Source organism: Ixodes scapularis, unplaced genomic scaffold (assembly GCF_016920785.2).
Source record: "Ixodes scapularis isolate PalLabHiFi unplaced genomic scaffold, ASM1692078v2 PGA_scaffold6__148_contigs__length_123643588, whole genome shotgun sequence".
NCBI lineage: Eukaryota > Metazoa > Arthropoda > Arachnida > Ixodida > Ixodidae > Ixodes > Ixodes scapularis.
The window spans coordinates 30,320,926-30,348,641 of NW_024609881.1; the positions used below are offsets into that span (position 1 = coordinate 30,320,926).

The 27,716-nt window shown below is 47.0% G+C and overlaps 1 protein-coding gene across 1 annotated transcript in view; it reads right to left on the reverse strand.

The window, feature by feature from the left end:
- Nucleotides 1-20,093, reverse strand: part of LOC120843669 (D-aspartate oxidase-like) — a 29,827-nt gene extending 9,734 nt beyond the window's left edge. The window contains exons 1-5 of the mRNA XM_040215096.1: nucleotides 20,056-20,093; nucleotides 19,853-19,918; nucleotides 19,722-19,776; nucleotides 15,176-15,277; nucleotides 14,981-15,039 (exon numbers count right to left, since the gene is read on the reverse strand). Coding sequence (XP_040071030.1) covers nucleotides 14,981-15,039; nucleotides 15,176-15,277; nucleotides 19,722-19,776; nucleotides 19,853-19,918; nucleotides 20,056-20,093 — 320 coding nt within the window. The remainder of the gene's footprint in view (nucleotides 1-14,980; nucleotides 15,040-15,175; nucleotides 15,278-19,721; nucleotides 19,777-19,852; nucleotides 19,919-20,055) is intronic.
- Between the last annotated feature and the right edge of the window lie 7,623 nt (nucleotides 20,094-27,716).

The following is a 27,716-nucleotide window of genomic DNA, read 5'->3' on the forward strand; positions in this document are numbered from 1 at the left end:
GTCTGCAAACATCCACATAATAATTTCCATAAACCTATGCATTTCTAGAAAATATTTGGAGCGAGCTGTTTAAACTGCCATAACACTTTTTAACACTAATAGAAAGCCTGTAGTGGGCCACAACTTCAGCAGTTTTTACTTCATTATGAAGGGCAGTAACAAATATGTGAACCTTAAAACTAGGCCTGCACTGAATTGCTTTCTTAAGTTGAACGTGCTATGCTCGGTTCAATATATTATCTTTGCAGAGCTGACAATGTGCAAGTTCCCATTTTTTTATATTTCAAATCTCCCGACTGCTGGGTGGGGTAGGTACATAAGATTGATGACACCAACGTAACACAATGATTATTTTAAGAATTTGTTTGGGTATAGCACTAGCGAAGCCATCTGCGGGAAGTTATTTCTGTGACTCCGTCGAACCTACATCCGTGGGCTTTAAGTTCACATGTGAATAATGTCTGCAGACGCCTTTTTGTAATTGGAACTCCATCCAACCCGAGATTTGAATGTTTTTTGCATTTTAGGCTTAGCAGTGCTTTTGCTGTTTCACTTCAAGAATAGGTAAGAATGCTTATTTCGAGTAGCATACCTAACACTTGGTGGCATGAGCACGCCCTTGTCGTGATGCTAATCGAAAGTCACAGGCAGGGAGATACTGTGATGCTCTTGTTGCTGGGATTACCTCCCCCATGGTCCTGGCCGGACCACAGAAGAAGATTGAGTCCAAGCTTGTGGCCACTAGGATCCCCAGATCTTGAGGCAACCAAGTAGCTGGAAATAAAAACAAATCACAATCAAGTACTTGGCAGAGCTACATTAGAATGGCTAGCATATTCTTTCGTGATCAGCACATAGATCCTTTTGCTTTTATACTTTGTTCTTGTACCTATTAAAAAACTGCTCCTTCACAGCCACAGTCATAGACACACCCCAGGACAAGGCCACACAGGCCTTGAAATGATGGGTACTGAATTCAGGCGAATGATCAAATGCATTCATTTAACCCTCTTTCACCCCGACCTGGGAGATTTCTGTCAAATATTCACATTTAACTCTAAAGACTATAAAAAAAACTACTATTGCAATGCAGAGCCGTATAGTGGGAGAGTTTAGCCAGTGGGTGTGGTGACAAAGGTGGCGGAAAGGAGGAAAGGGAGGAGAGCGCCGAAGGAGGGAGAGAGAAGGCAGCAAAAAGGAGACGACCACTATTTTGACGCAACGCTGTTGGCGCGGAGCACTGTTGAGGCTATGTGTCGTCTGCTACTGGCTTAATTCATTTTTGCCTTTATAAAACTTTGCGTTTAAACATGGAGAAACTTCTTTCTTTAGGTTTTTAAGCCACCGAGGAATAACACTATATTATTTTATTGCCAGAGCCTGCCAAATAAAAGCAAAGGGCAGGTGTCTGGATAGAAAGAGTTTAGTTGGCGCACCAAGAGGCTAACCAATAAAAATGGGTACCACTCTGCGCAAAATGCCTAAAAAGCGTGCATCTCAACTTGACTCTAACAGCGGCATACACTATCTATTTTACTGACTAAAGGGTACTAGATCATTATTTTCAGCTAACTAGTCAAACTAGATATTCTTGCCGACTTGCTTTTTAGGAACATTTTTAAATTTACAAGAACTATTAAGACAACAGCTAAAAAAAAGCAATGGCAAAACCAACAATCGAATTCGCCTGCTCTCCAGTAGCACGACATCTATAGAAGGCAGACCTGCAGAATGAGCAAGCAGTCTAAAAAAGAGTATGTCCCATGTATAATTTGTTTCCATGCTGCAAAGCAAGTGCTGGAAAGAGGTTTCACGACATTAACAAAATTTCTGGCAATCAGTTGAGAACAAGTTAGAGCAGCGAACTTGTCCTTGCCCTTGGCATAACGTCTTAGTGTTGCCCATGGAAACTCAAATAAATTTGTAAATAAAAACAAAAAAAACTAACCTTTATAAAAAAAATCTAGCTTTCGCAAAGAAAAGTTATCTTGAACAAAATATGCGGGATACGGTTGTACAGCATCCATTTCTGTGCTGAACCAATTTTGAGGCAAATCTGCGACAATGAAAAGAAAACGCCCGAGTACATTAGGGAAAGACAGAAAGGATGCATACCTACAAAAAAAAAAATTTAGAACGACCACGGGCAGGAACCTCTGGTGAGGCTCTCGGAGTGACTCCCTGCAATGGGCCTGCGCAGACCAGAGAACAAGATCGGTCAGAGCTTGCAGCCATAAGGTGCTTCATACCATGAAGTTCCAGAAGTAGCTGCAATTGGAAGCAAAGTGCATTTCATTTCTCTGCAGAATGGAGAGTTTAATAGCTAGTATGCATTCATAAGGTGATACAGTCACGAATGCAGATTTTTCAATGCAGCACTATATCACCAAATTGTTAACCGTGCCGGGCAACACTAAAAACCGAGAGCATTATTCCAAACTATCTCAGTTTAAAGTTAACCACGGCAGAAGCTGCAAGCCATGTGACCTTCAAGTTGGACGCCATGGTACGTCGAGCTTATAATCATGTGTCACACTGTTTTTGCTGCAATGGCTTGTAGTGTAAAAAGTGGTCCAGCTTAAAGAGATGCAAAGTATAGACGTTTGTGAGTGGGGCCCTGACCTAGTCTTGAGCTACATTGCGAGGAAGGACGTTTCAACCGGGATGTTTGCTGCCTGTATCCACACAACCAGCTTGTGGACAGCGATTGCTCGAGCCGAGTACATGTCCTCGACAGTGTCATTATTTGACAAGCAGTTTTATGAATGTTAAACATGACTGACTTACAGAGAGACTGCATCTCAACGACTAATGACTTGGGATACCTAACTGACAGTGTTGTGCCCGTTACCGAAAAAAAGTAACGAAATAGCGTTACTCGTTAGTTTGGTAAAAAGTAACGCGTTATCTAGCTACGTTACTCTATTACAAACGTAACGATATACCGTTACCGTTACTTTTCAAAAATAACGAACGTTACTTTTACGTTACTTTTCTGTTCGAGTATACGTTTGGCAGAGATGTATGATGAGCCTCCTTAACAAGCTTGGATAAAGATAAAAATTTACAGAGTGGTTTCATAGTGTTTTGATGCGCGAATCAGCTTAATTTTCGGCATGCAGATTAGGCATTGAAACTGTAAATTACCTGATTCTGTCTCCTTTAGTTGATACATTTCATTCAGACCTGCTGGCCATGGCGACGGACTTTCGTTATTCATGCCCATCTCGCGCGCAGAATGAGTCGGAGATGTTAGTCAATCGGCTTTTATAAACTACAGCATGCGAAGGAGGACTGCTGGAACACAACCAGCCAACCAACACCCCTCATCTTTACGCCGGTTTTAGTAACAGTCCGGTTCATACTATTACCAGAGGCTGATTTACTTCACTATCTGGAACAGGACACCGGTTACCAGCACAGTGGCCCTTATCACTTGCTGCCTCTTACCAGCAGTAGCTTTTAGTTTTTCTGTGAAAAAAAAAATGTTTTCGTGATTGTAAGTTTTTTTTCAGGTTTAAAACTTTTTTTTTAATTTTTTTATCATGATCTTAGGGAATTAAAGACTAATCAAGTGAAACTTTCTTCTGTGTACAAAAGTGGGTCAGGAACTTTCAGGCAGCGAGGGGGAGAGCGACGGTAAAAATATTACGCAAAAGATGTTTCTTTTTTTTTTTTTTTTGAAACTAGAGATATAAGCAAATTCCGTCGCCACTATAGTCGGTTACAAGTCAAGAAGGTAGGAGAAGCTCCTCCCACAAGCGTGATGCGCCCGTTTCAAATCTCTCCGCAGTCGAAAGAAAAGCTCACTGGAAACACTCCTTGTTCCGCTTCAATGGATTCCCGCTTGTCTCCGATCCCACTTTTTTTAAGAAAGCGACCTTTGTATTCATCGGAGAGGGAACCGAGCCCCTGAAAGCAGCCTTTGTATCCATCGGGGGGGAAGCTAATCCCCGAAAGTCGTATTTGTTTCCATCGGGGGGGGGGGGGGGGGGGGGGGGAAGGGGGGGGGGGGACTCTAATGTCCCTGTCGTGGCTTCCACAATGCTAAGTCAAAGTCGAAAGATAAAGCAAATATGTACAAAAGGCAAGACTCTTCTCGCGCGTTGGCCGCGACGTCACCGAAACGATGGGACGCTATTGGATACGGAGGTGGCGGAGGGATATATGATTCCCTTTGAGGAGCATTTGCCGCTACCTTCTTAACCTGTAACTGACTATAGTTGTCCTCTGTTCTAAACGGATGTCTCTCCACTGCTCCCCCCGCCCCCCCCCCCCCCCCACTGTCCACTTCTGCTGCACAAAGCAGGGGGGGGGGGGGGGGGAGAGGAGGGAGGGGAGGAGGCTGTAACGCACTCGTTCGTTCAAGCCTTGTGGGTGGTGACACTATGAAAAAAAAAGAAAAAAGGATTAACGAAATTAGCTGGAAGCCGAAGGTTTTTTTTTGCCTTCGAGAAATGAGTTTTTTTTTGTTTTGTTTTTAACCTTACTGTGACCGATGCTGGTTCCGTGCAGCGATAAGCTGGTGCAGGATTTCACCAGTTTTAGTCAAAAGTAACGAGTAACGAGTAACGTAATTTCAAAGCCGATACCGTAAAAAAGTAACGGAAATACTTTACTCGTTAGTCATTCAGAATACTAACGAGTACGTTACTGCGTTAGCGAAAAATGTAACGCGTTACCAGTAACGTCGTTACTAGTAACGCGTTACCTCCAACACTGCTAACTGAATACTGATATATTAACTGAATGCAAAACAAATTACCTGGCAGGCATTAAATTTATCAACAAGGTGGGTCGACTCCGCATTAAGTTGGAGTCGATGCGTCAGGCACGTAGCCAGGATTTTGTTTCAGGGGGGGCCCACTCATAACAAAATGCTGTATGAGGGGGAGGGGGGAGAGGAGGACCCATGCAAAATGGAAGATATCGGGGGGGGGGGGGGGGGCCGGGCCTCATAAGCCTCCCCCTGGCTACGTGCCTGCGATACGTAATAGGACAATACAAACAAAGATATGCCTTACAATTCCTCTTGCACCCCCAAAATGATGTGTTTTTGAAGGTAAGATACACAATGTTCTTGATTCAGAGAGTGCCTCAGCTGTACAAATGCATATGCAGTAAGGGCACTCGCCAAGCCTATTCTCCTCAGCTCTGTGCAGGTTAAGCTAAGTTAGAGTATAGAGGTACACGCTCACTGACAGCATGAGGAAGGCAGGGAGAAGTCTCCGTTGTTCCACCACCAGCCCGTCTGCTACCTTCGATGACGTTTCAGCGCCTCATGAGCCTGGAGCGAGCACATCTGTCCAAAGTGGGGTAAAAAGCACAAGCACGTGCTGGAGGACGCCCAGCCATTCTCTTTTTGTCATCGGCTATTCTACATATTTTAGTATGACATATTTTTAAGTGAGAAAAAGTATTGCAAATATGCAGTCCAACTTTGACCATAATACAGAAGTCTGATAAAGATAACAGTTGCCATTCACCATTTTCCAAATAAGTGGTCCCATGTATTGGAACATCTACACATGTGGTGCGTGAGTGGGTTCAGGACTGAGACGCTAGAAAACGAAGCGCTCACAAGGCTTGTCTGGCCCTTCCAACCATGCGGGTACATTCATCGCAAATCCCCGATTTTTAGACAAAATGATTTAGAATGAGCAAATCTTGTCTACGCCCGAGGTAGAACATTGAATTGTGATTCCCCCATATTGTGCCAACCATCCTTCAACCTGCGGTACCACACGCAAATGAACTATGTTGCGCTGCGGCACGCGTCCATGCTGCCTACTTCAGGGAAAACCACTGCTCGTGTTGAAGACGACATCCCACAGTGTACAGGCAACAATGTTTAACGAACTAAAACAAAATTGATATCATTCAATAGACACAGATAGGCTCACAAAGTGTCGACACCATGATTGTTGTTGTTGGTTTTACTCTTGCATACAAACAAAAGTGACTTCCTCTTTCCTCCGATGTACAGTAAAACCCCCTTATCTTCGTGGCCCCCATTTCTTCTTGAATCGGTCACAGAGCACATAATCGCAGCCACTGAATTCTGCAAAATTAAAGGCCGCGAAAATTAAAGGTTCGCCAACATTAAAGAGTTTACTGTTCTTCCGTGTGTCACATGATGTTAACATTTCAAGGAGGCTGAAGATATTGGTTTAAGAAAAAATTGACCTATAAAAAAAATGCCCTTCTCCAGGTTGGGCACGCGAGGTTCTTTTGCACTACCTATAAGGCGGCAAGTTTGTTTCGGCAGAGCTTTTGGTTAAACGGAGTCACAAAAGTAGCTATACTTGGAGTCAACTATTTTGTGCTGCATTATAAAGCTAGAGTAAATTCCACTGTGCTTCTGCACAGCACTGCTTGTTGCGAGAGCATATGTGGTTTAGTGTTGCATCCCATTTGCATGATCTAGAGAAACTAGCACTAGCAGAGTTGGAGCACTCAAAAAAAAAAAAAAACACACAGCCGACTGTGGAAACATTGAGAGATGCACACATGCAAACTGTGCATTTCTTAAAAGTGGATTCCAGCAAAGGTAAAGACAATATGTATACTTACGGCGGCCATAGTTGCCTTTCCCAAGCATGACCACTTTTCCCTCGGTAGCACCATCCAGTAAGCAACAGCAACACGCCCATGAGACGCCGCCGACTCATGGATTGAATGACGACCCGCGTGAGGTCTTGGAAGGAGATCCGGAACACTGCTTTAGGCCAGATGTGGTATCTGGAGGGGGCAGGGACTAAAAGTAAAAATTAACAAATTTATCTGAAGCGCTACATTCCTATAGCATAAACTCTAGGATAGCAGTATCATTTTTTTTTGAGGTCAGTGATGCATTTTAATTAAACACAAATGGTTGGTTTATATGATGAACCAGCAGCCCCTATTTTCCTTAAGTGTAACGGAGTGTCTAACGTTACGTCCGACGGAACCCGAAATAAAAATTAAAGTTACGCCCAACGTAACTGTCAAGCATTCGAGTTGCGTCCGACGTAAACCAAAATAAAAACTAAAGTTACCGTATTTACTCGAAAATAGGTCGAACCCTATTTACTGGGTCCATAGAGAATAAAAAAAAAGTAATTCAAATATAGGTCGACTTTTTTTTTTTATTTTTAAGAACAGGGGAAATTTTGGGCAAAAGAAAGAAACAAACCTTTATTTACATCACTCTCAGCTAAATCACGGGGCGATGCCAAAAACTTCATCACCGTCAGAACTTCTGGACATGTCATCGTCGTCCGAAGCTTCTTCAGCTGGGTAGACATCCTCGCGTATTCGCAGCAATACTTCACTGACACCGTTGTAAAATGACGACAGGAAACGAAAGAAGGTGCGAAGCGACGGAAGACAAACTACAAAGACGCAAGCAAAGCCGCCGTGTCGCCATGAGCAACACGCGAGCCGAGCCGCCTCAAGCAACTAACAAAAGTAACTTTTTTTTTTTTTTTTGTGTGCGCGTTTGCAAGGATGGAGGGTAAAGTGCGTGGCGCATCGCGTTCCTCTCCTTCCCCGTTGCCAAGCAAGGGGAACGCTAGAGGCGCGATGTCGACATCCGACGCCCGAGGCAGGAGCGGCACGGGCCACCGCGGGCGGCGAGCCATTTCAAGAAGCGGCGCGGCTCTACGGCAACGCCGGCTCGGTGACTCGATAGCTTCATGCCTCCGGTAGGGTCGCAAAATTTGGTCGCGAATACAGGTGTCGAAATTCTTTAGTCACAATTTCCGAAAAAAAAAACGAAAAAAAAAGGTCGACTTATATTCGAATAAACACGGCCGCGCGACGACACACACATTATGAAAGCGATTGGTGCGAGCGACCAAGGCGATGAGCGACGTTTTCTAGAAGCCCAAGAACCGAGCGGCGCAAGCAGCGGGAGTGAGAAATCTTCGTCGCTCGGCGCCGGCTCTCGTAGCTTCTCGCCGTCGCTCGTCTCTTTGATCGCTATATTGCTAACATGCCGTTCAGAAAGGCGCTCTAAGTGCTTAACATTGTATTGGGACCAGCCTCGCATCCAACCGTAACCAGTCTTGACTTTCTTTAAAGCCGCACAGGTAGAAGTTAACATCGTACATACATCGTTTTCAAGCATGGCTCCTCGTTCATTGCTCGATTTACTCCTCGTTCATTGCTCGATTTACATTTGCGGTAAATGACAAACCGCAATGAAGCACAATTATTCTAGTTCAAAATTGTCACGAACACTTGGCACGCATGCTTACACTGTAGCGCACCAAACGTAATTTAAAAGTAGAACGGAAACGGGACGAGATTCGCTTACCGTTTCACGGAGACAGACGCCTTCGGATCCCAGGCCTAAAGAACTCGGAAGTCGCCGGCGGTCCGGAGATCGGACGAGGCGAGCCGACCGCGCTGACCCAGGCCGACCACACCTGGTTGAACTATGAGATACAATAGTAAGGGTGCAGGCGAGCTGGTGGATGTTAACCATGTTGAATATACCTGAGACTGGGGTAGAAAAACATAAAAGTCGAAGAAACAGAACGGGACAGGACGACGTCTCAAACTCAGCTACCAGGTTTATTCAGTCCTCCTCCTTATATAGTCCACAAACAGCCCACCACCAACACAAAGGGGCAACTCTAACCAGTTCAACCGCCAAACCCTCCAGACAGTCACTACCAACACAAAGGGACAACCTCTAAACAGTCCAAACGCCAAACCCTGTAATTCCAAACTAGCGCTATGGACGGCCTTCATGCCGATTCACAAAGATAATTCAGCAATCTCCCCCAAAATATAACAAAAGGAACATTACCTCTTCCAAAGTAACAAAAATCCACAAACACATACAGAAAAAAAAAAAAAAAACGTTTTTTTTTTTTTTCCCTTTTTTTTCCCTTTTTTTTACTTAAATTGTTTTCCTTTCCTCCTCGACGAAAGGATGACACGCACTTAACGTTAAACGGTGCAAAGTTGAACAGTACAGCTTTCCCTCTGTCCACCCCCAAAAAAAAGAAAAAAAAAGAAAAAAAAAGAAAAAAAAAGAAAAAAGAAAAAGAAAAAAAAATATATATACATATATATATATACATAAATATAACTATATTTTTAAAAAACTTTTGGAATTTTTACCGAACTGTAGCGACGCCTGGCTTATGCAATTACCTAAAGACTTTATTCGCACCGTCTCCCTTACTAGCCTTTTTGTATCATTCCTCTCCTTGTGATTGATTTCTGTCTCCGACCAAATAGCATTTGGATATACATGAGACGTCGTCCTGTCCCGTTCTGTTTCTTCGACTTTTATGTTTTTCTACCCCAGTCTCAGGTATATTCAACATGGTGAACTATGAGAGGCGCCGTCGAGTTTAGAACCAGAGACGCAGTAGAAACGGACCGCAAAACATCTGTCCCGTAACCGTAAACGAGCCAACGAACCACATCGCGCTATCTTCGCCATTGTTCGCCATCTCCGCGACGACCGGAAGTGGAAGCCGCGAACTTAGAAAAGCCGCGGCAGCGGAAGCACCGAAGCCACTGGGCGGAAGCCTTAAGTTTCGGTTTCGGTTTCGGTTTTCTCCAACGCCGGCTACGGTCGCTACGGCTGCGGGCTGGTGAGTTTGTGGCTGGTTGCGAGGACGCGAGGGGCCACGAAAAGACGCCGAGTTTGCCGAGTACGAGCAACGGGCCGTTTGCCGCTGTCGACCGGCGATGCGGTATCCGCGGCTTGGTGTTACGATCGGTTTCTTGCCGTGCACGTTAACTCAAAGCTCGAAGTTCCGCAGTTCCGTTCCGGCACCAGCCGCACCACGTTTTCCGGTGCATCGCACGTGGGGTCCTTTCGACGCATTCAGTGAAAGTAAAGATCGTGTCCGCTGTCTTCGGTGCTGTGGAAGAAGTTGCGAGACGGAAGAAGCATCAAAACCAAGGTGTTTAGGACTCCAGGCCGGGCCGCCGGTTCACTCTGAACGAGAGGCGACGTGTGTGCCCACGCTTTGAGGAAGCCTCCGCGTTTCGCCGCGCCAGACCTCGCCGATCGCGACAGGACCAACCGGACCCCGAGTCCGAGAGGCTCTTGCGCAGCCAGGAACGGCAGCGAAGTAGGAGCTGCTCGTTCTGCGCTACCATGCAGTGCTCTACAGTGCTCGGAGCTCTCGGGTGTCATTCGTGCTTGCACTGAAGCCATTGTGACCCCTTCGGACGCGCAAGTCCCTATTGAAAATCGCTCTGATGGGACTTCAGGATTTTTTTAAAGGGTGTGAAAGGGACTTCAGGAATTTCTGAGATGTTTGACGGGGGCACCGATATTTCCTGGTGGGTTCACCGGCCCCGTCAGAGGCTCTCCTGAAATGTCTAAAGTCCCCTTTACGATGCCTTGAAATGTCTGAAGGCCTGTCAAGAACTTTTCTAATGGGGTCGGGAAAACCTTCAGGCCTCTTGATATGTCTGTGTGGGCAACGGCCCAGGTGGAAAAAACACATTTCGCAGAATTAATGAACATAGCTGCTTATTGTACGCTACGGGGGAAAAAATAAGTATTTGGAGAATGCCGATCGTGTGTGAGTACGGTCAGATTTTTATTACTGCTCTTCTATCAAATACGAGTGGGCTCCTGGACCCGTCTGTCACTGCCCGGGTGTTCGGTCGCGAAAGAGCTACTGAGGGCGACCGCCCATGTGGAGAATTGACGAGCCGCCGGCCGAGTGGTGTTGGCCGAGCGGCGTTTTGAGGCGAACGCAATCCTGTCCGCTCGAGGCGAAATACGTGCAACCATGTATAAAAAAAAAAAAAAAAAAAAAAATCAAGAAAAAAAAAAAGAACAAGCCGAGAGCAGTGCGCGCTTTCCAGGAACAGGGACGCACGCGGGAGCGACTCGTTCCGGGAACCGGTCCCCCCACGGGGGACTGTCCCCAAAAAGCAATCGCCTCTCTCCGCCCGGCGATGGGGAGAGGGTGCAGGGCTGACAGGCCAGCGGTCGGGGGGAGGAGGGTGCTGTGTGCAAGCGGGGGAGGCCATAGCCATTTTCTCTCTGCTCGTGTGCGGTTCCGGTTATCCCCCGAGCCTGGATGTTTGGAGCGGACCAATTTCCTCCAGCAAGGTGAGCATGCATGGTTTTGAGGGCTCGCCCCTTGGTCTGTTTTGATCCGTGCAGTTTCTTTCTTGGTACCGCAGGTGAACCATAGTTCGGCGCAGGCCGCCTTCAGCACCGCTCGAGCGCCTTTGTGTTCAGCGCATTCAAGGAGATGGTGGCCGGTGTCGGCTTACTCGCTGCAAAGCCTGGCAGTCGGGGTCAGCGTCCCACCGCATGTTGTGCCTGCGCACCGGGATTATGGCACTGTGGGTGTTGAGACGGTGGATGACGGCCGCTGTCCGGACTTGTTCCTTGCGCCTCTTCGTCCGTCCGACTTCAGACCAGCGAGCAAAGAATACGCCGAAGACGCCGGCGCGACGTCATCATGGACGAAACCGTGACTGTGCTCGGGATTTCTCAACGACGGCGGGTGCTGCTTACGAGTTAGTGGTTTTCGCTAAACGTGCTTACTGAGACTGTGTATGTGTCCGTGAGGTGCACCTGCTCGGTTTTATTAGCTGAACTACCGTACATCAGGAATATACCCAGCGGCATTGTGAGTACTTTGAAAGGTATTTTTCTTTGTGATAAGGATGTCAGTTGTCCCTGTTTGATGTGATCCCTTTCGTCTACAGCTCCTTGCGCCGGGTTTGAACAAGCGTTGCTTTTTGAGTTATAATATGCATGTAAAACTAAATGTCGGCAATAAATTTTCAGTGTTTTGACCTGCATTTTTGTCTATGGTCCACAGACATTTGGGCGTCTAAAGGGTTGATGGTCTAAAGGGCCTGACGGGTTAAAGGGCTGTGGGGCTAAAGGTTTTTTTTATGGGGTATCCTTGAAGGGTTTTTCTGTGGGGTATTTTTGAAGGGTTTTGAAGGCCTGTGAGGTCCCATAATCCTTCAAGGCTGACGGGCCCTTTTAGAAATATTTTCAACAGGGGTCGTACTTCGCAAAGGTTTGGACGGGGCCGCCCTCACCGAGCAGCTCCGCTATATTCCGCTTACTTATGATCGCAACAAAAGCTTGCGTTTGTTGTCGGGAAAAAAAATTGCGGGACCGCTCTCCGCGCCGCTGACGAGGTTGGCCGCCGCCATGTTCTCAGCTGTTCACTCGCTCCTGCAGCGAGCGCCTTGCGATTATCCTTCCCGTTCCAAAATGCGATGCGCTTTGCGCATTATGCCGTTTACATGATCATATATTGAATGCGGCAACTGGATTCAATGCGACTAAGTCGCATTCATGTAAACGCGGCTTATGTTCGTTTTCGACATACATGGTGTATGTACGATACCGGTGGTGAACGATGGACGTTTTTGGTGGAAGATGGCGGTCGTCTTTCTGCATGTATGATTTAGTTATACCGGTGGTCCTGTGGTGTAAGCGTTTTGTTGGAAAGAAGGCGGTCGCCTACGTCATCGGACGCAAAATCATACAAGCCACACGGAATCATATCGGCAAGCAAACTGGCTGCCAGTATAGACAGACCCGGAGCCATAGCGGTGCCGGTATCTCCAGTTATGCAGAACGCCAAACCAAACTAGCTGCATACATAATACCAAGAAATTATGGTGGTGTCATACCAGAATTGTAAAAGCGGCAGGTTTGTTTCTTGTACGTTTTTCCAATAGGGTTCGGAGTCATGTTCGGGTTCCGAGGACGACGAAACGCAGACCTTTTCGGGCTTTCTTCGATTTGCGGTTGGGGCAAGTCGTAACCAAACCAACGTTTCACATCGCAGCGTTACCTCTGGTACGTGATGTCAAACGATGTCGCCACGTTGACTTTCGCCTTGGGAGGACGGGGGGAAGGCTGGTTCAGACATGTGCAACGAGCGCGTACCTACGACTGCGTTCGTTGCAACCGGAGTGACCGGAACGACCGCTCTGCCCCGCGCGTACACACACCTGCAACCACTACAACAAGCGCAGTGGGTCGTCAGCACGGCGACCGCTTCTATACGCCGCCGTCAGCTGTTTCAGCGGCCCCTCTAAAAAGGGGACGCACTGCTACTCAATGCCGTAACAGAATATAGAGACAGTTTTCTATAGCCTAAAGCTTTATTATTATTTTTTCTTGATAGGCTTGCAGGGTACAGTGGATGAAACAAAGAAAATAAAAAGATGCAGTCCGCCGTCTTAGACGATCACGACTCTATACACAACATTGCAATAGTACAAATATCGCCACACGCCTTTTCTACGATTATAAAAGACAATGTAATCTTAGCAGCGATATTGCAACGTAGAAATATGATTTCGTGATCAGATAGATGTTGCGAGCGTTCAGGATTGCTAACACTAATCACTTTTCTCCGGTGATGAAAACGCGTGAAAATTCGCATCCTTTATATGGTACGCGCCAGTAATGTTTTGAACTTGAGCACACGCATGAAATGCGCCAAATAAGAAATGCGGGCGATGTTTGAGGACACAAATGCTTAGAAAGGACCACTGTAGTCGAAGTAAACAAACACGACGGCACGGGCGTTTCTGCTGTCTTGAGAGTGCCGCCACGACATCGACGCACGCTTAGGTGGATCTTCCCATCTGGTACGTGCTGGGTTATCATAGCGACAAACGACGAAAATTCACAGTCAAGGATAGCGCTTTTACGCGGAAAGATGAGCTTTCACCACGCCGTCCACGCCGACGATCACCACCGACGCCATGTTTGCGGATAGAAGGAGCCGGCCGGCCCGCGACGGGCACGACCGGCCTACAACGCGCGGAGACACGAGCGCTTCCGCGCATCCCTGGGGAACGGGAAATTCACCCCCCGCGGACGAAGGCAAGGAGAAAACGTAGTCCTTTGTTTGTGAAGCGATAATTGCAGTATCGCGTATTCTAAACTAGAAATATTTTACGTCTCGTGAAATTATCCGGCATAACATATTTAAATGAACTGAAAATTGTTTCTTTAGCGAAACTTTACAAAGACCGCCAATATTTTCAAACGTACGATAATTTCATTGGTCCTCGCAAGTACAGAAAAGGGACCGCACGTATTTTATTCCTGCGTGAATAATAGGCGGTTCTGCCTTCCAAAACTCAAGATACTCATTCACTGACAATTCCTTAACGCCATCGCACCAAAAAGTAGCTTCTCCAAAAACCGCTTGAGTGCCCCTTTAACTCTCGCTTGCGGCGCCTTATACGACCGAATGCGCCGCTGCAGAGCTTGTCGTAAGCCATCGCAGGAGGCTTAAAAACCGGTCTTGTCTCACTCGGTTTAGCATCGTTCACACTCTTGCGACCGAGTACTAAAAAAACTATTAAAAGCCCTTACGTAAAAAAAAAAGAAAAACCGTCTTGGCGATGCGTTGTAGGTATATCTAGATGCGTGTGCCATGGATAGTGAACACAGAAATTAAAAAAGAACGGACAGGTGGCGGAAGCCTCCGACCCTTTCACACGCTCAACAGATGTCATCAATTCATGCCCTATCGATATTCCACATCTCTTCATTGGTTCTTCGTGTCACCGAAAGCTTCAGAAACGCAAGGCGTGGCGAGTTTAAAGGATCTTATCATCGCCCCGCAGTCAATGATATTATGGCCTTTAGCCGATAACAACGTCGAAGAAGGAATCGCGAAGCAGTAAGTGTGAACTTAAATGAGACACGCCCTGCGTTCAAGTTGTCAGTCTATGGACCAACGCGCTGTCCGCAAACGCGTCAGTGTTTGCGCTTGCGTCGTGCCGACAGCAGCGCCACCTTAGCGGTGTGACGTCAAAGCAGCCTGTTGGTGTAGAATAATACGTCAAAAATTTAAAATATGTGTCTTTTTTTCTCTCGTCTTTTTAATAAATTTTCTTACTATCGTGTTCCCTTCTCTCCTAAAACAAAAAAAGAATTATGAACAGAATTTTTGATTTATAAATGAGCGTAAGAAAGGTCAGTAAGGGTAAAATGCATGGAAGTCCTTACGTTGGACAATTTTCATATAATCCGGCAATAATGGCATTCTTGATCCATAGAGCGCGGACCTGCGAATGACAAGAAAAGCGATGGACCATTTGGAGTACCTCTAGTCAGTTACAAGATTCATTGAGCAACAAAGCGGCGCGTGAGGAAGTAATCATGCAGATGCAAACTATAGATGAATGAACGAGGAATCCTTACCCTAATGGTCTGCCCTTGAGTGGGAGTGACATTCGGGTCAGGAACCAGAGACGCTGCCCCGACACCCGGACAGTTTACCACCACATCGTAGTTATCAGCAAGCTTTAAAACCAAAGTGCAATTTAATGACTCTTCAGAACAAACAAACAAAAGAAGTCAATGGAGAGAATTAACATCTTATTGCGGCGAGCTGTTTCGTAGTACAATACGTTCTAAACTTCATCTAACTTTGAAGGGGTAGGGAAACGAAATGTTTGCACTTATTTCTTTGTTCAGAAGAGGTCTATGTTGTGCCGGCAGCCCAGAAACACTAGCCTAGACTAGTATTCCCGGGCTTCCGGCAGCGAAGTAAAGAAAACTAATTTTAAAACAAATTAACAGATTTAAAAATTGCGTCTGGTCGCGGTGTGGTGAGTTACTGAGAGGCAGCGCCAGTTCGGGGCACTATGGCTCGCTCGTGGAGTTACCAAGTCCTGAATGTGACTTGGCGGAGAGCGTAAACGCGTTTACTATGTTCTATATGTTAAAGCTTCCACAGCGCTTCCCAACGTGAGATCCACTCCATCAAGATCGCAGTTCTTTGCAGACGCCAGGTAGGAGTTTGATCTTAGGATGCGGAGGCCTCTGCCAGAGGAACCATACCACTGACCCCCCCCCCCCCCCCCCCCCCCCCCAACCCCTGCCCGGATGCGCTGGGAATTGCGTTCTCAAATATGGCGCCAAGTGAGTACCTCATATACCTAGCTGGCAGGTGCCGACATTCCTTTGTGCTGACGGTTAGTTCTATTTACTGGTTCCCTCGAGCTACTAGTATTTCTACGGTGTGAAACTAACATGGTGAACCGAACTCTCGTGGCACAGAGAGTACCGGCATGACCGCGAATGACGTTCCGGGCAAGCTATGTATAGCTGGCATAGGGCGCGCAGTCCTCGGATATGAATGAAAGGAAAACTCTAACCGAAAATTGATACGGAGCCCGACGCTTCAAGGCCAGTTTGGCCCCTTGACTACGGCTGATTGTTTTTGTTCTTGTCGTCGTCTTGCAAATTGCCCGGTGTTGTTGGCTTCTTTAAAGCGGTTACCCGTGATCAAGGGGCCGAACTGGCCTTGAGACGTCGAGCTCACGGTGAAAGAAACACATTTATGGTACGTTTACACTGGCAGATCCGCCAGCGAATCCGCCCAGTTTTTGCCGCTGGGGCTAAACGCTGGGCGGAAAACGCGGCGGCGAGGCGTACAGGTCCGGTATCTATTTCTGCCGCCGAACGAGACGTTTCGCTGACCGCATGTGATATTCTTGTGCAGCGCGACGCTGCCTACGTCATGAGTATGCGTTCTTCCGGGTGCTGCAACGCCCGGGATTAATAACAATAATATTTATTCAACTCGGAAAGAGTTGCGACACCACAAAAGGCGAGGAGCCCATACCAGGAGGTCTGTAATGCCGCAGTTACATGAGCGACAAAAAAAAAAAAAAAAATTCATAAATGCATTTTTTTTTTGCACAGTCGAGGTGGGAACTCTCGCGCCTCCTCGTCATATTTGACGGGATGTTGCGAGAACAGCTGCCGGAGCCGGCGCCGCCGCCGCCGCTCGAAGGAAATAGATGTAAACACAACCCGCTCGTCGCCGCCGCCGCCGGAAGCAAATCCGCTCCCGCGGCAGCGGGTTTCTTCTCAGGTGTAAACGTACCATCAGGTGATGATTCTCTGTCTCGCGCGGCGACCACATTATGTTCGGCGCAGCGAGCGCGTTTCACTCGCACGGGGATAGATGGCGCCCCCGTATAGAGGGGCTCGTGAAGGGCTTGTATAGAGGGCTTGTGAAGGAAATTATGCATTCTTTACTCGGTCCCTGTGTACTGTGTAATGAAATGATGGATTTATATTGCCGCACTGGCACTGATTATTTTTCCCCCGTGTGGTTCCTGTTTTTTTTTGTTTTTTTTTTTTAAACGAGAACATTTTCATGATGACTCAACGTGATAAAAATACTCGTATAAATATAAAACTTCCCAACACAATCTACTGGTCCTTCAATAATTTAGAGTAATTTAGAGTAAACACCTGGGTCGCGCTCGCATGTTTGGTAACAGTTTCGTAAATTGTTTACACACATTGCGTGGCTTTATATAAGGTCGGGTGATGTTTTCCGCCCTGCTCCTGCCTTATTGAAAAAAATAAATTATAATAATGTTACATAATGGGGCATAAATAATTCTTTAAATGCGCATAAAGGTTTTAGCATTACAAATAGTTTATACATACAATGTCAACTTGTACTGTGGAACATACAAACCTTGTGAGCAGAAAAAATTCCTATTCATGATGACATAGTGACTGAAACGATGACACTGTATAATGACATACTGACTGACATGATGACACAGTGACTGAAAGTCAAACAATAGTAGCGGTTATAATACATAAAACTCTTTTCATTTATACTCGCACAATATGATATCACCACGTCTTACAGGTAAAAAAATACCTGACAAATATTTTTTGCTTTAAAATGTACATAAAAGGTGAATTCACTGCATACTACTAAAGAACGCCATCTCCTACATCCTGTGTTCCTCGCCCATGCCCTTAAACTAAGACGAGCGCTGCTTTGCCGATTTCTTTACCTCTTGAGCTTGTTTCTTCCTACTCATCGTAATATGCTTACAGTGTTGTCCCATTCGCATGCTGAAGTAGTAGTGGAGCAACTGGGCGATTGTTTTTTCTTTGTGTTCAGCGCATGGAAATGTTATTGTGCATGTGTCAAGAACACTGTCGATTGTGTCCCAGTAGACACTCTGGTGGCTTTTATTTTGCACGAAGAACTGTTCCGCTTTCTTCAGTAGCTGGAAAAGGTTCTTGTTGGGGTGTGTAAAGCCTCCTCTGTTCTTCACGTTTGTCAGTGCTGCTTCAGTAGAAGTGTTCTTGTTGATGCTGAAAGCGGATCGGCATGCAGGGCAGCGTGTAGCTTTTTTTTTTTTAATTTTCACGCTCAAAATCTCAGTTACATAATATAGCATGCAGTCCACAGTCTTGGTTTCATGAGCCTTTTCTGTCCAGACATCTTCGCATTCCCAGTCTTCGACAGAAATTAGACTGTCAAGCTCGGTCTTCACTTGGTCAACGAGATGAGGAGACTAGGTAGTAACTTGCGATCGGCCCTCGGGATTGCACGACGCCACTGCTCCAGGCGAGCGTCATTCGATGGAGCTTTAAACAAGGATACTCGCTCTGCGCAGTTCCGGTACCCCGAATTGCAGTTGGGAACGAAGCACGTCGTTCCCATCCTTATAGCGTAACTTCTTCGGGTTAATGCTCATCTTCGTGCACGATGGTGGCACCGGTGATTGACACAGCACCAAAGCAAAACATGAGGTCAGCCACTGACCGCACACCACCACCACACCGCGAAAAAGGCGAGCAAGCTACGCCCCCGACTCCGTGGCCGCCGAGGAGAGACCTCATACCCACGGTGCTCACACCTCGGCGCTCTCCGCGGCGGCACGGAACAACTAAACTTTGTTTCACCTTATGTTGTACCGCAGCGAAGGCTAGAAGCGCGAGCTCATAGCGTTGGCAGCTGCTCTTAAGTAACGAGAGCTTGTGCCGCCGGGATGTGCCCCAGAGCAAGGAGCTCGCGCTTGTAGCCTTTCCTGCGGTGTATCATAAGTTGAAACAGGATATACTCTTTGTTCGAGGCTTGTTCCGAACACGATCTGGTCACTCGCTCCCCACGAGAAGAGCGGCCAGAGTCACCATCTAAATTTATTTCTTCCACCGTGGTCAAGCTTCATATCAATTTTTGGTTAGAGTTTTCCTTTTATTGATTGCCATTCCTAACCAGGTGGATGTCCACCAAAAGGTTTACGTTTAGTCCCCGGATATTACTACCAGGCGAGTTCGTCACGCCACGGACGCCAAAATGCGGCAAGGCTCGCCACTATGATGCGCTTGGCCGTGCATGACCTGTGGACGTCACGAGCGGGATACGGAGTGCAAGTCGTCTGGTTCTTGCGCAGGAGTTGTGGTGACGTCCGAATGACGCTGAACTCTGATCGGCTTTGATTGAAAGGATATTGGGTAGACCTGAATGCTAGGTGCCTTGAAGGCTACCCACTGCGTTTTTCCATCAGCCAATAGGAGTTCAGAGAGCTCGCGTCATTTCATTTCCGCACCCCTTTAAAGACCGACGACCAGGTCGCGCTTTCCACTTTTCCCCCACATCCTCCTCTCCCCCTTCTACCCTGTCCACCTTTGCCTGTTTGCTCCTCCCCATGGTGAGGAGGATCTGCCTCGCAGAATCTCGAGTCTGGTCGTTGGCCTTTAAATGCGACCACATCCGACGCTACGCAGCTCTGGGTCCCACAAGTAGCGTTAAAAGTGCAACGTCATGGCGCTCTTTCTTTTTACGCCATTGCCAGGCCAGGCTTGACCTTTGTACAGATGAGATCAATATTCATGCAGGTTATAAACCAGTTGAACAAGTATTAAAGTTCAGAAAAAATATAAACAAATAAAAATGGGAGGGAAACAGACGACTTACTTCATCCAGACTGGTCAGTTTCTTGGTGACGAAGCGACCACCTGCCCGCGGAAACCTAGATTAAAAGTTTAAATGGTAACTTTATAAGAAAATATGAGCACTAAAACTCCGACTAAAGTGCGTGCACGTACCGTTCCATCAAGTACGGAAGCAGTTTCTTGCCTACACAAGTAATGGCAACAGCATATCTTCCGTACCTGCGCGGAAGATTACTGTATAAATATAGCTTGTCTAAACAGCGCTGCGCTTTATTTGTAACTGACTATATTAAATTAAAAAAAATTAAATTCCAGTTTTTGACATTATTTTGTCAAGCGGAAACGACAGCGTAAACCCAATAATGTGTTCATCTTGTGAGTGGGCCGACTCCATGTGTTAAACACTTCATGACAGCGTGCAACGTATACAGTTAAGCAGAGAGGTATAAGCAGAGGTCGGCATTTTAGGTCGCCCTCACTCACCCTCACCCTCACAGCCACACTCACCTAAGTTCCTCACTCACCTTCACCCTCACAGCTACACTCACCTTCAGCCCCTCACTCACCCTCACCCTCACAATCACACTCACCTTCAGCCCTTCACTCACCCTCACTGAACCTTACGGCCCTCACGCACTCACCGCCCTCACGGCCCTCACTCACTCATGGCCCTCACGACACTCACCGCCCTCACGCCACTCACCGCCCTCACGGCCCTCACGGCCCTCACATGCCCTCACCGCCCTCACGGCCCTCACCGCCCTCACGGCCCTCACGCACTCATAGCCCTCACGCCACTCACCTCCCTCACGGCCCTCACCGCCCTCACCGCCCTCACCGCCCTCACGGCCCTCACCGCCCTCACGGCCCTCACGGCCCTCACCGCCCTCACGGCCCTCACGCACTCACAGCCCTCACGCCACTCACCGCCCTCACGGCCCTCACCGCCCTCACGGCCCTCACCCCACTCACGGCCCTCACCGCCCTCACCGCCTTCACGGCCCTCACCGCCCTCACGGCCCTCACGCCACTCACCGCCCTCACGCCACTCACCGCCCTCACGCCATTCACCGCCCTCACGCCCCTCACCGCCCATGCGGCCCTCACACCCCTCACGCCCCTCACGCACTCATGGCCCTCACGCCACTCAGGCCAGCTTCAGATGGGGAAATTTCGCTCAGAAACTTTACGTCGCAACACCAGCAACACGAACCGCCCGCGATCACATGCAACAACCAATTGCTGCAATTTGCCATCGTCATCATAACATTTTATTTTTCTTGCACTATTTAGACACAATTACGCGTTATAAACGTGTTTTTATGCATTTAAACCTCGTTAAGAATACTAATGCACCTCTCTGAAACAGTTTATTTCCAAAAAAACGATCGCTTTCAAACCAGAACCAAGTCATTCGGTGTCATCATCACCGGCACGAGGTATCGCGTGAAAATTTTGAGTCCCTGATTGGATGCAGCCGCTTCAAACGTATTCGAATTGCTCCGAGTTGCTTGCTTATTTCGAGCCGGACCCGATCTCAGCAATTCGTGTCGATCTAAGGAAAGCTAGAGAACAAGCCACCATTAACACCAAAATTGCTGAGAAAGATGCTCGATGTGAAGGGGGCCTCGCGCACTCACCGCCCTCACGCACTCATGGCCCTCACACACCTCATGCACTCACCGCCCTCACGGCCCTCACGGCCCTCACGCCTCTCATGCCACTCACTGCCCTCACGCAATCATGGCCCTCACACCCCTCACGCATTCACCGCCCTCACACCACTCACGCACTCATGGCCCTCACGCCACTCACCGCCCTCACGCCCCTCTCGCACTCATGTCCCTCACCACCCTCACGGCCCTCACCGCCCTCACGGCCCCCACGGCCCTCACGGCTCTCACGGCCGTCCCCGCTCTCACAGCCCTCACTCACCCTCACACTCATGAATTTTCCTGGTTCAGAAACTCACTCACCTTCACCTCACCTGTGAAGATGAGGGTGAGTGAGTGTGAGTGAGGGCCCGCATGAGTGAGGTTTGCCTAGGTATGCTGGAGACGACCACGAACTTCTTGAGGGCTGAATGATGTCGTCGTTGATCATTTCCTGTACTTGATCTTGAATCACCTTCCTTTCCGTTAAGGATACTCGATACGGCGACTGGTGGACAGGGAGCGCGTCGTCGTGTGTAATAATGCGATGTTTCGCCATTGGTGTTTGGTGAACTTTCGACGACGTGGCAAAACAGTCACTGTATTCGGCGAGGAGATCAACCAGTTGCCAGTGCTTAGGAGCTGGGAGCTCGGGGTCGATGTCGAGCGGCGGCGGAGACGTGCTCTTCCGCTGTGACGACGAGATTTCCTCGGAGATTGCGGTGATCACAGCTGGCGCCTGAAGCTCCTCGACGTGGCTCACGGCGGCAGTCGTGGGTAAGTTACTTTTAAAAAAATTAATTCGTTACAGTTACAGTTACTTTCACATAAAAAGTACCGAAGTTACCGTAACAGTTACCGCAACAAAAGAGTAACTCGTTACAGTTACAGTTACTTCTAAAAAGCACCAAGTTAGTTTTCAGTTGCGTTTCTACAACACAAAAAATGAGGAAAAACTAGAAAACGCTTCTCACCAAGTTTTATTCCATAAAATTAAAAAAGTACGGTGGTTACGCTTTTGTTAGCAGCGACCTTTACCACAGAAAAATACTCTCTGTACGCCGGCCATGATAGTTGTACTTTATTCTCATCAACATCCCTATCCTTAGTAGCACTAGCCCATTGCTGGCTCGTTGACGGTTGCGCTGGGTTCATAGGGTCCGTGGCCCTGGACATATTTAAGTTCGTACCCTGCAAGCCAGAAACCAGTGTGTCGAACCGAAAAAAATATGGGTTCGGTTACGGTTCAGGTTCAGGTAAATTTATTTTGTTCCGGTTCAGTTCCGGTTCGATTAATTCGATCCGCGAACCGGTTCGCGAACCGGTTCGGGGCGCTAAACCGGTTCGCGAAACGGTTCGGAAATTATAAATGACAAATTGCAATATCAAAATAAATTACAAATAAAACATATGAAATCAGCACATACGAAACGGGATACATCGTAGTGTAAGGCTCAGGGATTTCTACCAGGAATGGTTTCTTTATGTGCACTCAAAGGTTACCTCACCGACGTTTACGCATTCGGACTTCATCTAATTGGGTCCGACGCAGTAGTTGTAAAATCCGCGACCTCCTTACAAACCCACTTACAAGTAGCACTCGCTAACTATCCCGCCACCTCGGCGTGTAAGCAATTGAAGGAACAGTGGGGAGAAAATACAGCTTTCTTTATTTGAACTAGCCTTCGGTAACTCAAATTGGACCCTTAAAGACGTTTTCATTAAACAAGATACGGAATATGAAAAACACTTCACCGAACGCAACGCCAGAAGGACGTAATAGGATAAATATTAAAATAGAAGAGTTCGCTGTTTCACAAATATGTTAGCTTCTAAGTGCTTATACGAAACCGGATGCATCGTGGTGCTGGCTTTCGTCAGCGGCCGCCACTTGCACAAAACTAACTACACCGCACACTATATTACCTGGAAGTCTAAAGGGATGCGGGAGAAGGTAACCACTTCTGTTCCAGTGACCACGTGGTTACTATGAGGTGCTGCTTTATGACGTAGGTTATTCTACGTCATAAAGCAGCGTCTAAGTGTGCATGGGTTTGAAATGTGGTACTGGTCCTACTTTAGCGCCATCATTTGACAGATTGGTAGGCCTTATCTACCTAAGCACTTCGTATCGGCAGCTTGCATGCTTGGAAGTTAAACACACGGCCACTTGTCCGAAAGCAGGGGGGGCGGGGGGGGGGGGGGGTGGTAGAGGAGAGCACCCTCTCCTAAACCTGGCTGTTACAAAGAAAACATTGAAAGTTATGCATTAATATGCAAAACCTCTGAAACTACCGTCATGTGAATTTATTACAATCGTATAAAGCAATTTCGACCAGCAGCTGGGTGTTTCCGAGCTCTGTTCGTGCGTAAATAGGTTAGTATAAATAAGCCACTATATAGTTGGGTGTTATGTAACATCTTACTGAGATGTCTTTAGATGGTGCATTTATTGTAGTAAGATTACGTGAGAACGAGTTTCTCAGAAAAAGTGCAAGACAAAACAAAAATCTGGAGTCGTTTACAAAGCTCTGTAATGTGAAATTAGAGCGCGGCTCTTGAGCAGGAGGGGAGGGTATGCCCCTTCTCCTCCTTCATACACTCGCCTCGTCCTATCCTTCTTCTCTCCCCTTCTCGTTTCCTCCTCTCCACTCCTTCCCCGTACCCTCCCCTCCTCCTCCTGCCTACAACTCCCATCCTCCTCGTCCACAGCTAAATGTAGAGGGAAATGACGTCACATATTTCGAGTCACGTGACCCACGAACAAATGCAGTTTCTACGCTAGATTCAGCGGGAAAATTCACATCACGTGACCTCAACATCATTTAAATTTCCCCCTAAATTTAGCGGGGCGCTTACGTCGACGCCGACGGTGACGGCGACGGTGACGGCGACGGCCACGCCGCTATACGCGGGAACGGGCGTCTAAGAGCTGCGCTCTAAAGCATATTATTTCCCACGTGCGGGAGGAAAACTGAAGCCAACCATGGGGGGTTGACGCTGCAACTCAGATACGACACCGCAAAGTACAAAAACTTGAAAGCCGCCTTCAAGTTGCGAATCTCATTGTTCTGCAGCTTTTGAGACCCGTGGGCACCCTCACCATCGCCTTCGCAGTCTTTTGTGTTTCATTAAACACCCCGCATGTTAAGCCTAACGAACGTAGGGGCCTGTCAGCGTTACCGAAAAGATTTCCAAAAAAAGAATAGTTTTAGAAATAAAATATAATAAACACACTTGTAAAGTTTTCTTAACACAAGAGTGTCTTTATAGTACCTACGAAATCATACATTTTAAGAGGGTGAATGAAAAAATTAACCGCAGCAGAGGGTGCCGAACGTACGATCTGCAGGAAAAACGCTTATTTCCGCAGCAGCATCTTTTACGCTCCATAACCCGAGTACAAAAAAAATGAAAAACGTTTACAAATATCTGTAATGTCAAATTAGATCGCAGCCCTTCTCCTCCTCTTCCCTCCTCCTCCTCCCCTTCTCGTCCTTTCCTGCTCCTCTCCTCCCGCCGCAGTCTCATCGGGAGTTGAACAAGGATCTACCCTTGGGTCGCTGTTGTTTCTGTCGCACTGGATCCATGTCGTCAGTGTGGTTTCATCTAAAGTGCGTGTCAATTTGGTTCCGTTGTTTGCACAAAAGTACGAACATGTGATGATGTAACCATTCTCGAGGCTAATTCTAATTGGTGCACATTGTCAAAAAAATATTAATCATAAAATATAATTTCAGTTTCCATTTACAAGATGACACTCTTTTTTCCACAGTGCTAAAAATAGTTTGATGAACCTCCATAGTTTGATGAACCTCCACGAGTAAAAATATCTTGCTGACATAGCCAACAGAACAGCGCACAAAAAGACAAGGACAGAGAGAAGGAACATGCACAACACGCAAGAGCTATGTGCCTTCTCTCCGTCTATCTTACAACACAAAAGCGCATGTTCCTTCTCTCTGTCCTTATTTTTGTGTGCACTGTTCTGTTCACTATGTCATCATACCAACTCGCCTGACTTACAAGAGTTCGACAAATAACTTCAAACCTAACTTCAAACCTATGTTAGAACCAGCCCGTAGGCAGGGGGGGGGGGATTTGTAAGGATACTACTCTCCTATTATTTCTTGTGCACCGGGGGGTCCACCCATGTCAAATTGCCCTCCCAGAAGGGGGGAGAGGGGGGGGGGGTTGACTTTGTTGGGGGGGGGGGGGGGGGCGGTCCCCACCGTCGCCCCCCACGCCCCCTTGGAATCCGCCCCTACTCGTAGGTTACCGTATTTTCAGTCTACAAGTCGCAAACCCTCATAAAGCCTTTTGTTTATGTTGGTATACAAGTTGCATCTTTGTATATGTTGTGCTTACTTATTTGTAGGGTCGGCGCGGAAAACGGAATGATAAGCACGCATTTGTGCATTGTGATTACGATATATGCACAAGCGGTAGCAGGTTTCAACACTCTCGTCAACGAATCGAACAAATAGGTATAAGTCTCACACATTTATAGAACACACATGCGAATTATTTTTTTTAAACAATCAGAACGCCACTCACAGTATATAAAATACGCTATACTGTTTCTAAATCCTCCAGAATGCTTGACTTCCTCTCTCGTATATTAAAGCCTGTGCCGCTTTCCCTGAGAGAACAACATTGTTTCCCATGTTCGCTCATGTGCTGTGTGGAACCCGAATCATTTGTTCAGTCAACCAAGCTTGAAAAGGTACAAACCAAGCTTCCACATTTCTTTGTAACAATTACGACAGGCGACTGAAAATAGCAATAGCTCAAGAGATCCTAAGATGTATGTAGTTCAGCTTTAGAAGGATATTACTTCGACTCAAAATGTTTATTAGATTGAAGGACGATTTCTTTTTTTGCGGCTCTCGCCGAATGTACGAATCCTTCATGGGAGAAGTTCGCTTCAGAATTAGTTTTTTTTTTTAAGTTTTACATTTATCTGTTATTTTTGTTTGTGAACAATTTAACAATAAAACTAGTATTAAAAGAGAAATCTACCGTCACAGAGCGAATTTTATTTTCCAAAGAAGGAAGCACGTTTATAAGAAGGAGCAATTTTGCTGCAGAACTGGTTTCTTTTTTCTTTTTTTTCGTTTGGGAACCCTTTAAAAAAAATACAGGATGGAAACTGACTGCCAGTATCTATTTTATTCAGCACTGACCTCGAACTCTTCCAAGTCTATTAGTAACTCTGTGGTAGAACAGCCTACCATTTGTTATGAGCTGTTGTGAAGTGTTTTACTGTAATGTGATTGTCATATTCTAAGAATTTGTGTATCTATTATTTCCTCCACTCTCAAATATATTCGCCCCCTCTTGTTGAGATTCCCGATGAAGCTGTAGGCATTCGAGTAAATAAATGGATGCAACAGGAGGTTAAGGCTAGCTGCACCGCGTTCAAGACTCGTACTGTAGATATTTCAGCTTCTCCCTTCGGTAGATCTTACACCACAGCAAATATCTGTAAACTCTCCTGGTAATGCTGCAACTGTATATATATATATATATATATATATTGTTCTGACTCGGGGCTTGTCCATGTAGTCGATCTCCGCTGGAGCCATGTGTCGCCCAGGACATCGGGCAGAGTTGGTATCGAGCCAGGGTGTCTCTTCTCAAACTGTTTATTTACATTCTATGTACAGTCTGCCGTACGGCATGAGAACAACGTGAGAACACAGCGAGAGCGCGTAAAACCGCTCTTTTTATACACCAACTCATGTTTACAAACAAACCGGAGCGCCCCTAGCGGACGCCACCGGCGCCGCGCTTGCGCGGTGGACGGTGGGCAAGAGGCTCGCCGTCGCCCATAAAAAAACCCTTGAATTGCGTTGTTGCCGGCGTCGGTGTAAGTCCCCGTGCACTTTTTCGCGTTCGAATTGTTGATTCTACATCCTCTTAACAATGTTTAACTACTTGAGCGGCTTCAGCAAAATTAACGAGGCTCGTTACACCGCGAAACTTTGCGTGAATAATGTGACGTGCGGCGATTCATTTCGCGTGGACGCCGCAGAATGGGCGCTGAAGCCTGACTCCCACGATGAAATTTATCTCGCTATTTTCAGTCGCGAAGTCGCTCGGGCTGCAAAAGTGTGGACCGTAGCTGAGATGGTGGACGTCGATACTGAAAACCGCAAGTAGAATCGGGCATTACAAGTCGGTGACGGTTACTGCCACTGGTAACAATGATCAACATCTTGTATCTACTGTTTACACTTAGCCTACTTAGCCCAACCAATCTTCAAAAGTGTTTTGAGGCCTGCACCTACTTCTTATCGCAATTACCGGGTCAACGTCTGGTTTACGGGTCGCTGTCGTTTGAAAGAGTTGACGACAAAAAG